This window comes from Echinops telfairi, unplaced genomic scaffold (assembly GCF_000313985.2).
Source record: "Echinops telfairi isolate 266 unplaced genomic scaffold, ASM31398v2 ScPeMD7_7424;HRSCAF=8462, whole genome shotgun sequence".
NCBI classification, from domain to species: Eukaryota; Metazoa; Chordata; class Mammalia; order Afrosoricida; family Tenrecidae; genus Echinops; species Echinops telfairi.
In genome coordinates, this window is record NW_022111324.1 from 25,563,244 (window position 1) to 25,575,660 (window position 12,417).

At 51.5% G+C, this 12,417-nt stretch overlaps 1 protein-coding gene across 1 annotated transcript in view; it reads right to left on the reverse strand.

The window, feature by feature from the left end:
- Positions 1-12,417, reverse strand: part of NCF2 (neutrophil cytosolic factor 2) — a 34,368-nt gene continuing 21,951 nt past the window's right edge. The window contains exons 6-14 of the mRNA XM_045297989.1: positions 11,334-11,443; positions 9,123-9,264; positions 8,862-8,930; positions 7,859-7,934; positions 6,073-6,098; positions 4,842-4,993; positions 4,599-4,710; positions 1,816-1,990; positions 1-438 (exon numbers count right to left, since the gene is read on the reverse strand). Coding sequence (XP_045153924.1) covers positions 344-438; positions 1,816-1,990; positions 4,599-4,710; positions 4,842-4,993; positions 6,073-6,098; positions 7,859-7,934; positions 8,862-8,930; positions 9,123-9,264; positions 11,334-11,443 — 957 coding nt within the window. The 3' untranslated portion in view covers positions 1-343. The remainder of the gene's footprint in view (positions 439-1,815; positions 1,991-4,598; positions 4,711-4,841; positions 4,994-6,072; positions 6,099-7,858; positions 7,935-8,861; positions 8,931-9,122; positions 9,265-11,333; positions 11,444-12,417) is intronic.

The window sequence follows — 12,417 nt, forward strand, 5'->3', positions numbered from 1 at the left end:
TTTGTTTTTCAAGCGCTTTATTGAGAGATCACAGACTTCGAAAATATGTGCACAGCTCTGAATTTTCATGAACTGGACAGCAAAGACCAGTTCACCAGCACCCTAGAAGACCCCTCCGTGCCCCTGCCAGATGGTTCCAGCCGGCACCCCATGGCATTCGGCATCCTGAGTTCTCTAATTGTCTTCACCAGGCAGGTTTTTTAGGGCAGAGGCGAATTCCCACATGTCTGAAGGGAATGTCTCCCTACTCCCAGTGTGCTGCAGGGGTTGCGAAGACTGCCAGCCCAGGAGAGCGCATCCGTCGTCCAACCTTCCTTCTGCTCCGGCTCCGTAGGAGTGGAGCCTAGACCTCTTGCGGAGCCTTGCGTTCTTCAACAAAAGCTCTGGGGAAAATGCCAACCTTCCCTCTGCACTCGCCTTCCAGCCACTCTTCATTCACTGATAAAACCAAAACGCAGACCTCAGGTTCTAAAGCCAGTGCAAGGAAATACCTTTATCTGCGTAGTGGGTACTCGGAACTTTTGTCACCCCCAGCCTCACCCCAAATTAATGCCAAATTCCGTTTTCCGAGGCATTTGGCTACAGTTCTCTAGTGCAATCGTGCTACCTGAGCTCACTGCCCGACTTCTGTCCTTAACACCGTGGGGAGCACGCTGCCTCTCTCATCTACCCAGGGCAGCTTTCTGTGTCTCGCCTTTACCTCATCCCTAGCCCCCAGAATAAACCAGCCGTAGTGGCTGGTTGGTGTGGGCACCCAGGAAATGGCACTGGTGGAAATTTGGTGAACCAGTTCTCCCTCGTGGGAGCCATGCGCTGTAGGGCGCCAGCCTGTGTTTACCACCGTGGTTTGAGTCAGTTACATGCTTATGTACTCCGCCCCTAGCTCTTGCTTGATCCCTTAGGTTTTCTGGTAGTATTTGCTGTTTCCACCCCTTTGCATTGCTGATGGTCAGTATGGTAGCTGTATGGATACGACCTCCAGGATGGGAATCTCCTTTTTGCCATGAAGGCGGTGGTTAGGGGCCATCGGGTCAGTTCTGACCCAGAGAGACCATACCAGGCACAACAGAACAAAACACTGCCTGGTCCTGCACCGTCCTCACAGTGGTTTGTGTATGGTAGGAAAGTAGAATGCTGCCACCGCGAATTCAAAGTGCTTCTCAGAGCATGGTCTGTAGTGAGTACAGTATCACTCAGAAGCTTGTTAAGAGGGCACATTGTGGGGCCCACCCCCGGCCTGAATCCATCTCTGGGGGCTTGTCAAAGAGTTGGTTTTCATAAAGTTACGAAGAAGTCAGAATTGCTGAATTAGATTTCTCAACTTCTTGCTTCAATTTTAAATGTGCTGACTAACATTCCAAGTCATCCCCAGAGGGGCAGGGTCATTCTGAACACAGCGTTTGAGGCCCAGTGGACCCTTCCTTCACTTTAAAAGCACGTCAATTCCATGGACGAGAGTGTGCGTAATATCGGCATCGCACGGTGTGGGGGTGAGGGGGGGGGTCAAAAAAGTTTGTGGAAAAATTCCATTAACCTCGTTTCATTTCTCCTTGAACTCTCTGAAGACCCTTGAATGCTTGTGGCAAAAGCCCTCCTTTTGCTAACTCTACGGATGACACTCTGGTTTCCAAAATACAGCCATCTTTAGTAACCCAGACATCTTTTGTCTGGGACATTAGAGTGACAGGCTTCTTCCGGCTGAAAGCCAGCGAGGTCGAAACCTGTGGCTTTGGGTTTACAGGTTATTGGTGGTTTCTCCCTGCCCTGTTTCTGCTAACACTCCCCTTCGTTTCCATACTCCCGGAGTAGACGTACCTTCTGACAGCACCAGGATTGCATCCCCTTCCAGAAACTCCAGGTCTTCTGGTTGGGTAGCCTCATAGCTGAAGAGGGCCACCACTTGGCTCCCTCCCTGGAGCGGAAGTTCTGTTTGGTAGCGAGCATGCGAGTTTTCCTCTTCCTTGGACTCATCTGGAACACCTTGGTCACCCTGAGACAATAAAGGACTTCCTGTTAGTTTCCCTACGCAGCCAGCAAACTGGGCATCGCGAAGACAAGCCGTCGTGACATGTCAGCGCGGGCCCGGGATGAACGCTCAGGCAAGTCTGTGATCCTAGCATGCACTCTGAAAACTAGTGCTGAAACCCTGCAGCAAGCCTGAAAAGGGCGGTTAGGCTTGAATGTTCCTTTTCAAATGAAGTCACAAATAAGTGACGGAGCCCATCATAACATCTGGGTTTCCTACCTCCAAATCCAACACCCACTGACTCAATTCCGTTGGCCTATAGGGCAGAGTAGAACTGCCCCTTCTGAAGCTGTGAACTTTTTTTTTTTTTTAACATTTTATTAGGGGCTCATACAACTGTTATCCCAATCCATACACACATCAATTGTGTAAAGCGCATTTGTACATCATTCTCAAAACATTTTCTCTCCACTTAAACCCCCGACATTAGGTCCTCATTTTCCCCCTCCCTCCCCACTCCCCACTCCCTCATGAGCCCTTGATAGTTTATAAATTGCTATTTTGTCATATCTTGCCCTGTCCGACGTCTCCCTTCATCCACTTTTCAGTTGTCTGTCCCCCAGGGTGGAGGTCACACACAGTTCCATGTAATCGGTTCCCTCTTTCCTACCCATTCTCCCTTTACCCTCCCTGTTTTGCCACTCACACCACTGGTCCTATAGGGCTCATCCGTCCTGGATTCCCTGTATTTTCAGTTCCTATCTGTACCAGTGTACCTCCTCTGGTCTAGCCAGTCTTGCAAGATCGAATTCGAGTCATGGTAGTGGGAGCGGGGAGGAAACCTTCAGGAACTAGAGGAAGGTTGTAGCTGTGAACTTTTACAGGAGCAGAAAACCTCACATTTCTCTTGAGCAGCTGGTGGAGTCAAACCGCTGATCTTTGGGTTAACAGCCTAGTGGATAACCACTACACCAGGGCTCCATTCTGTCAGGGCTGGAGGTTTCCAATTTGGTGTACGCATCATGTTCTCCAGGAAGATGTCCCTGACTTGTCCCATGTCCCCGCAGCATGTGTGGGTAGGTAGACCCAGTGAGTCTGAGGGCACCTAGCAGGATGCTTGATAGAGGATGAGTGCCCCCAATGCCCATTCACATACGGATCATGGACAACACTTGGCAATAAAAGGGAATGGACTGACTGCTGAAACAATGCTATATCCTGCACAATCCACACACATGGTATCCCAGGAAACGTGGAATATCGGGAAGAAAGCAGATGTAAAGTTTGTGGAGGTTTGCAGGGCCGGAACAGGGGAGGGAAGTAATGGCTCCACAACAAAACCAAATGTCAGCCGCCCCTCTGGAGCCAAAGGGCCAAAGTCCAAGGGTATTGCCTTGATCTTGCCAGGAAGGTCAGGGCAAAAGCAAGGTCCCGCCCTTTCACTATTGAGAGCAACATGTCAGGTCGGGAGCAGATGACCCTTAACAAGGTAAGCACAGTCCCTTGTGCATCCTTACCACCCTGCAGCGAGCTTTCACATGGGTGAAAACGTGAAGCTGCCCGCTATAGATGAACATGTAGGCATAAATAAGCCCGCGACTACCTCTCTCACTGCGTACTCTGCCCCAGTCAACCAGTGATAGATTGGGTGGCAGACTGATTCTGTAGGAAAGTGCTATGGGGTTGGGAGCGAGACTGATGCCAGCGATACCTAGAGGCAAACTCTTCGAAGCCATGTGAAAAAATGTGTGAAATTGTGCCCTACTGATCAGTAGGTCAGCATAAGTAAGCTTACTGGTTAGCTGACGCTGACCGGTGGTTAAAAATGCTAGGGCAATGAATGTACAAATGTGCTTTACACAATTGATGTATGGATTGTGATAAGAGTTTTATGAGCCCCTAATAAAACGATTAAAGAAAAATGCCAGTTGATGTGCCACCTACAGGCAAATATTTGACCGACCTCTGCCAATTTCTAAACGGGGCCACTAAGAGTTGTGAGGATTAAAAGAATCGATTCTTAGAATGTATTTAGCGTGGTGTTGGACACATGACGTTCTCAAAAAAACCCCCAAAACTCCCTATTGGTAGACGCAAGGAACCTGGTGGAACTGCAAGATCAGTGGTTCAAACTCCCCAGCTGCTGCAGGAGGGGGCCGTGTGCCTCAGAAGCCCTATGGAAGACCGCGACAGGGGATCCCCTCGACAGCAGTGGCTTCTTTTTAGGGGTAGAAGGTTGTTAACCCGAGCCATCTCTTCATGACATAAATTGTATATTTTTTGCCTCGGGGAAATTTAAGAAGCGGAAGAATGGCCATGCGCTCAGCCGGAGGCGTGACTTGGTTCCAACCTGGGTTGAAGGCAAGGAACCGTCCCCAGTGAGGGGGAGGGACCAACAGGTGGGCTGGGCTGCGAGTGTGCTGGGGGGCTCCTGGGATTTCTGGGCCTACCCTTTTCTCACAAGCAACCTCCAGGCTGCAACTGGGGTGAGGCTGCAAAGAAAAGGAGTTGCCCCCAGTTGCTCCAAACAGTCTCTGGCGAGTGAGGGGCTTGGCAGGTGGTGAGCTGCTGCTGAGTTAAGTGGTTCAATGGAACATGCACCCCCACCCCCAGTATGGTCCCCTGCTCTCACCACTGTGTTCTCACACCACAGAGTCAAGCAGTAGTTTTTCACTTGGCCCCAGGCGGCCTTCATACTAGTCTCTGAAAGGAGCACCAGCTCGTTGCTGTCCCGAGGCCGGTAGCTGGGAAGAGAGAAAAAGCAAAAAAGTCAGAGAGCATCAGTGCCCACAGCTGCCCCTCCTCTGCCTTCTAGGCCAGCCCAGGGCCCCCTAGGCCTGCCGGCTCCCCAGACTGCTGCCTGCACACAGCTCACCTCAGTCTAGTATGTTCTGGCAGGAGCTCCAGTTTCTTGGCCACCATGTCCAGCACCTGGCTGTAGGGGAGCCCAGGCTGAGTCTCCAGGAGCACCGTGAACTTGTAGTGCACCTTCAGCGTGTAGGGCATGGGCACTGGGAGCTTTATTTCCTGTAGGGGAAGGAAGCAAAGAGCCCCTGGGCACCCAGGGCTGCCTCCTGACAACATCTCTGGATCACTCTGCCTTTATGTGTTGGCGCAGGGAGTCCTGGGATGGTTCACTGTGTGTCAACTTGGCTACGCCACACTATCCTGTTGTTTTGTTTGGTCAGACATTCATCTAGTTACTCTTAGAAGGTAGTGGCACGTCATTGACTCGGCTTTATTAACGCAAGGCCGGTCTGAGTCAGCTGAAAGCCTGCAGTTAAAAAAGGGCATTTCCCTGGGGGCGGGGTTTGGCCTGCTGCCGGACTAGTAGTGGACATCTTGCCAGAGCACTCAGCCTTTACTCCTGTCACCTACACATGGATTCTGGGACACAAGCCTAAAGGAGTCTCCAGCCTGGTGTCATCTGACACAAAATGCTGTCCAATCACGAGACAATTCCTTGAAGTATATCAATTTCCCTCTCTCTGTCTCAACACCCTTGTCTCTCTCTCTCTCTCTGTACACATAGATGAAAGGTGATAAATAGATAGATAGATAGATAGATAGATAGATAGATAGATAGATAGATAGATGATTGATAGATATTTATAGATAAAAACATACACAGGAGGGCTCACAAAGTTCATGGAAAATGGAATTAAATGATAATGGAAATTTCCACAAAATTTTGAAGCCCCCTTAGATATATCCAGCCTGTGGCCTGACCTGCAGATTTGGGACTTGCCACCCCTCTACAATCCCAGAAGACAATTCTCTGAAGTAAATCAATCTCTCATTTCTGTTACATTATCACTGGTTTTGCCTCTCTCGAGAGCCCTGTCTTAGCAGGGGAGGGTGTGAGGATGTTGTAAAGGGCCTTCAGAGGTACCACAGCCCTTGGGCAGGAGTTCCTACTGAAAGAGACTCGGCCACTGGGAAATGGAGTGGGAGTGGGCAGGGAGCCACAGCCCCTGGGCTGTGTGCACGGTGGCAGCTGTCTCCCGCTCCCTCGGGGACTCTGCTACAGTCCTCAGAGACCTAACCGGACACCCGAGCTCGCCCATCACCTGCTACTTGAACCAGAACAAAGACAAAATTGTTACCTTTGGCTCTTCTCTTTGTTTCCGACCTAAATGGAGAAGGCAGGCAGGGAGGGAAACAAAAGATGGTGGTGAGTGAGCACTCGGGCATATGTGGACTGAAACCGGAGAGCAGGGGACACGGTTTCGTGCCTTTCCTCTCTGGGCGGCTGCTAAACCAAACAAGCAGACCAACTCACTGACGTTGAGTAGATCTCCAAGCCGAGGGCAGAGTAGAATGGCCCCACAGGCTTCCCAAGGCCCAGTCTTTCTGGAAGCAGAAAGCCTCATCTTTCTCCCTGGGGGCAGCTGTTGAACTTTAATTGCCAGCCTTGTGTTAGCAGTGCCAATGTTGAGGGCCTTGGGGCCGTGTTAACCTCCATAAGCGGTGGAGGCATCCCGTTCTGGGGCGGCATGAAAGGTAAGGTTTTAAACACATGGAAGACACCAGTCTCTGCCTCTCAGAGCTGGTGGGTCGTGATCAGAGGAGCCCTATGTGGGAGGGACCAGCTAGGGGGGCCTTCTAGCAGGCCGCAAGGAGAGATATTAGATCCACTTATTTTTACCTCCTCTTCCTTTCTGTGTATGTCTTCTAACATATATACTCCACTAATGCAGTGGTATGCATACAATTTAGAAGAGTGTTCATTTCCTAGAGGAGGCATGTGACGAAAAAGATGTCTGATCTCAAACTCAGCTTATCACCAGAATCACTTGAAGAGGGATTTTCTTTTTTTTTCTCCTCTCTAAAACTACAGATTCCCAAGGCCCATGTCAACCTCAAAATTCAGAACATAAGGTCTTGGGACTCTGTCTTTTTAAAGCTCACCGACATGAATGTGTGGTCCTTGATTAGCCCCTGGGCAGAAAAATGAAAACAGAAAAGGCTATCAAGGCTGTTTTGAGGGGCAATTGTAGAAATTAGAATGTGTGATACAGTATGTGGCTATGAGTCTGGCTGTGATCCACAAGGTCAGCCGTTGAAAACCACCAGCTGCTCCTCGGGAGAAAGGGGATTTCTACTCCTATGAACAGTCCTAGAAACTCAGGGGCAGTTCTACCCTGTTTTATAAGGTTGGCATTGACTCGCAGGTGCTGAGTTTGACTCGATCATGATGGGATCATCATTTTGATGTCAGGTGTCTTAGCTGTGACGGTTGTATTGTGATTATGCAGGAGGATGTCCTTGTTCTTAAGAGAGACCTGCTGACCTGTCGAGGATGAAGTGTGATATTTGCCTTTTACTTTCAAGTGGCTAAGTAACGAAAAATGTATATGGATGGATGGATGTATACGCACGTGTGTATGTATATACACATAACGTATGTGGTTGTCTGCTGTTGGTTCTGACTCGTAGCAAACCAATGTGACAGTAGAATTGCCCCTGTGGGTTTCCAAGGCTGTGATATTTAAGGACGTCGACTGCCACATCTTTCTCCCACAGAGTAGCTTCGAACTGTTGACCTTTTGGTCAGCCGCTGATCACTTATGCCACCAAGGTTCCTTTGTTGAGTTGAAACTGACTTGATGGCACCTGACAGCAACAAAATATGCACACACACCAGGAGGCTTCAAAAGGCGTGTAGGAAAATGACATTATCTTTCAGGTCTGTTTTCCCCAGAACTCTCTGAAGACCTCTCATGGAATATATATGCTGTGCATCAACTAGTGGCGTAGCAGCAAGGAGGCTGTGTGGTCACAAACTGGCTGGCCACTCTGGAGAGGAAAAGGGCATTTCTTGGGAGGCTGGGAAAAAAAGCTTTGTCGGGATACCTCCCAGACCTGGGATGTTGCTCCAGGGCCACTAACCTGGTGACAACTGGGGTTTTCCTGGAGCTCGGGAACTAGGAGGTGCAGGGATGTCAGACTCTGGAGAGGCTTCCTCCTGGAGGTGACAGAAAATGTGGTCAGAACCTGCATTTATTTCTCAAGCAGCCCCACATGGAAACATGCGAAATGCAAATATTTCCTAAAAGTTAGGATGGTAGCGTGGAGGACAGTTAGATTATTGGTCACAGAAGGAATCAGAGTTGGTCTGAGGTGAAAATGAGGAGGCCACAGTTGAAATATGAATACTAAAATCCCATTTAAAAGGCCCTTCTTGCTGCCTCTTCACCCCTTTCAGCCGTATTGGAAATCTGCTGGAAAAGACATGGGACATTGAGCTTGTGTCATAGCTGCCAAGGATACAACTCTTAAAAAGGAACAATTCTTCAAAGGAATAATTGAAAAGTGTGGCTTTTCAAGGCACCTGGATATCACGATTCTGCCTAGGGAGGGCCAAGCCCACACATCAGAGGACAATTCATTGCAATCTAGAAGGAAACGCCCTACTGCCATGAGACCGCTTACCTGGCTGCTCAGATCCAACCAAGACCACTCACTGGGCCTGGTAGAAGGGCAGTCTTTGAAAGGGTGATAGCAATTTTAGAAGCATTGACTGCCAAGGTCACTCTGATTCAATGCACTAAAGCAGATCTCTCTGTCTGTCTGTCTTTCTCTGTTTGTTTGTTTGTAGTGGCACCACACAGCCAATTCACTGACTGTTCTTCGCGGTGAGAATCACTCATCTGGGAAGACCTACCTCCCTATACTGTAGGCTTTGAGTCACCCTCACCACAAAAGCCCTGCAGATGCCCCCATTGAGTTCATCTGGGTCTCCCCCACTCTTCTTCACTCTGGGCAGCAAGCTCGAGATGAGCTTGTTCAGAGCTGGCAAGAGTACCTCTTTCTACACTGCTGTTCTCCCCCCAGGGAGAGGCCGGTGGGGTGGGGGGTGGGGGGACCAGGCCAGGTTATGTCACTGTGTTACCTGAGACTGCTGTTGAGGATGGATCCGCAGCTCAACGGGTTCCAGGTAGTTGCAGGGAACGAGCCCCTTCTGCAGTGCAAGTCACAGAACCAGGGAGGGAAGAGGAAGACGCACCCTCAGTGACACACTGCCGGCAGCCCGCGGCACCAGGAGCGTGCCGTCCACGACTGCCAACCAGGTGGCAGATGCTGCTCCTCCAAGCTCTCTACCTCTGGCTGCCAGGGTCCCATGCCTGCAGCACCACCCCTACCCTCTGCATACCTGCCCGTTGAACATGACCGTGGCCCAGTTATCATTTCCCTTCTTCAAGACAAAGACAATGTTCCCGGGCATGACCTGGAGCTCCTCCGATGTCTCAGGCACAAACCCAAACTTCACACGGTGAGCCTCCCCTTCCAGCGCCCTGCAGTGGGTGACACAGCAGGTCCTAGGTTAGCCTGGACTGCGTCCCCACACGGCATGCTACAGAACACACCGGGTCTGCAGACAGGACTTGGTCTTCCCTCTGCTACCTGGGCCCTTGGGGTGAAACACGTCATTAGAACCTGTGCTGCACCCACATTCACAGGGGCACGACGAGAAAGAAGAAACAGCACAACCAAGGCCAAGGAGCGGAGCTTGGGGCTCTTTGCTCCTTCCTGCCCCTTCCCTTCCCTTCCCTGCTGAGGAGGAAAGTTCTGGGTCTCTTTGCTCAGCTCTCTAGACTGGGCTGGATCAGGGCAGGGGTGGCTGAGAGGTGAGAGCAAGGTAGGTGAGAGAGAGAAAGACAGTTGTCGTCTATCTAGTTCACCCTGAGCCATGGTGGCCCCGTGTGTGTCAGAGTAGAACTGTGCCCCTAGGGTTTTCTTCCAGTGGCTACTTTTTCAGAAGTAGACCACGAGGCCTTCCTCTAAGGCGATGCTGGGTGGACTTGAACTTCCAACCTTTCCATTAGTAGCACACTCTGTGCCACACAGGGGTTTCAAGTGGGAGAGGACTAAGATGGTCTCAAGCCAGCACAGAGCCAGCGGGGCGATGAGGAATGGGGCAGAGCCATGGGAGGAGTGTTCCTGGGCTGCTTTGTTGCGTGATGCCCAAGGTCACTGCCACTATCATTTCCTCAGGGCTCTGTGGGGTCTGATTTGTGTCCCTTGAGAACGTGTCGCCAAGAGGCCAGCTTGAGGGCTGCCGGATGTGTTTGGGGCTTGTGCTCCCCCATTCACCCTGGACTTGCTGCTTATTCTAGATTTAACTATATGCCCCCACCCGCCCACCCAAATAAGTCTCCTAAACCCCACACTACCCCTGCGGTTACCATCTCCTTTGGGAATGAGTTGTCTTATGTCACTGAGACAGGATTATGTAGCATGTGTCTAGAGCATGTCTCCTTGGAGATCTAACAGAGATTAAAGAAGCAATGGCAAGATGCCGAGCCACAGAGCAGCGCTCCGAGGGACCAGAGCAGACGCTGCAGAGACGAGGACCTTGCCCAGAGCGGACGGGAGCCCGCCTCTGGGATTGGACTTCAGCTCCTACACTGTGAGCAGATGAGTGGGTGTGGGAAAGCCCCACCAGACACCTCAGTCCGTCACTCTGCCCTTCCTGTGTCTCCAGACACAGTCGGTCGGGGGGGATGCAGCCCACTCTTGCAGCAGTCGGGCACTTAGGTGCGAGTGCACCCCATCCCTCGTTTCTGTAGCTCCTTGGAACTAAAAGTAATGAAACGCGTTTCTCCTGTCAGTCTGTCTTTCTCCTCTCCACGTTTTCAGCCGCCGCTATGAGATGGGGAAGCACAGGCGTGCTTGCTTGGAAGCATTTCTTCAGACTCTGCTTCTCATCTTACAGAAGAATGGCTTCCTTTTCCAGAGTCCTTCCTCCTCCTCCTCCTCTTCTTCAAAAAAAATGTGCCAACAGGGCATGGACCCCACCCACGTCTCCCTCTCTGGCTCCTCCCTCTTCCGAGCGGAGCTGCTCGCTGACCCCTGGCTCAGTAGTCTGCTCCATGGAACGCCCTCCCGACATGGTGACTGGGCACGCTGGCATCAGGTGACACTCCCTCACGAGGACACAGAGTAGGTGTCCTCGCCGGCCCAGTGGCCCTTCCCGTCATGCCCCCGACTCCAACCCACATTGTCCAGGAAGTGCTGAGTTTCTGTGCACAGTGATGATGCCACATCACGGTCAAAGCCATGATAACACTATATTGTACACCCCAAGGACGTCGAGTTAGCCAGAGCTGGGTGATGGATATGTTTGCAACAATAAAAAAGTGAATGCAAGCCTTTTTGAAGGGGGGAAGAATGCTTCCTACCCCCCACCCCTGACACACACACACAGAATCCTGCTCGCCTTGATTACAGGAGTACTGTATTGTATCCAGGAAAGCCTCACAGGACTTAGACCCTGACCTTGACTGCAACTCCGTGCCCCCTTTACAGCCAACGTCAGCCCACACTCGGAGCTGGAACACTCTGCAGGTTGGCTCTGACTTACCTGAAGATCTCTGGGGTTTTGGGTCTGGGTGGAGGCTCCGCTGCCTGTTGCCCATTCAGGAGGAAGGATGGCAGGAAGGACAGGGTGGGAGACAAAGGGACAAGAACAGACTGTTAACGGTAATTTGAGCCTTCTCCCAGACTAGAAGCCCGGAGGAGGCTGTCTCTCTGGCTGCCTCTGTTGAGGGAGAGGGTTTGTTGTGCCCTGACTGAACACTGGAAAACAACCCCCCTTCCCCACTCCCTGTACAGCCATCCATCTCGAGCCAGACCTGGTTTCTGTGGGTGAGCGGTCACAGGGCAACACGCTGTCATGGGTGCTTTTGACCTTGAGCTTTGTCCCTTCCCTGGGATTGTTTTTAAAAGCTCTGCTCTATAATGAGTGCACGCTATGTCACAGATACTTCTGGGTATTTAAAAGGAACACGGGATCCACTGTGGAGGCACGGCTCGCCTTCCCATGGAATGTCTCCTGCTTTACACTGAGTGTCACCGAGTCCAGAGGCTGGGCTGTTTGTCCCTCCTACGGCCCTCTCTCTGCTAGAACCACGTGATGTCAGCAGGCTCTTCACCTGACATCAGCACCTTAAGGTCCCCAGCCGGTCAGATCCTGGGTCCACAGTCAGTGCCCTGACCCTGGGTGGCCACCAGTGCACCGGGTATGACTCGTGTGCAGGCACACATGGCATGTCTGTGTCTGTGGCCAGAAACCCCCCTCTGCTAGTGCAGACCTACACGCTCACCCACCACGGAGCGATTGCAACCGACCTCGTTTTCTTGGCCTGCTTCTTGCCTTTCCTTCTCAAGAAAGCTCTGCCTTCATCATCCAGTCCCTCGGGACCATCTCTCTGGGCCCAGCTATATTCCCAAGGATGCACCCCCTGCACCACACTGGCCAATGTGGCCAGTGAGGGGAGCCCATGGTCTCAGGCCCCACAGGATGCCCCTACTGGCCCATGGCTGAGGGGAAGCTTCACGGGAAGATTTTGATTGCTTGATTTTCAATGTTCTGAAAGAATAGTGAAGCCCATCCCCTTACAGAAGGGTCTTGGGGAGGAGATGAGCCAGTCAGGGTGCAGTGTAGC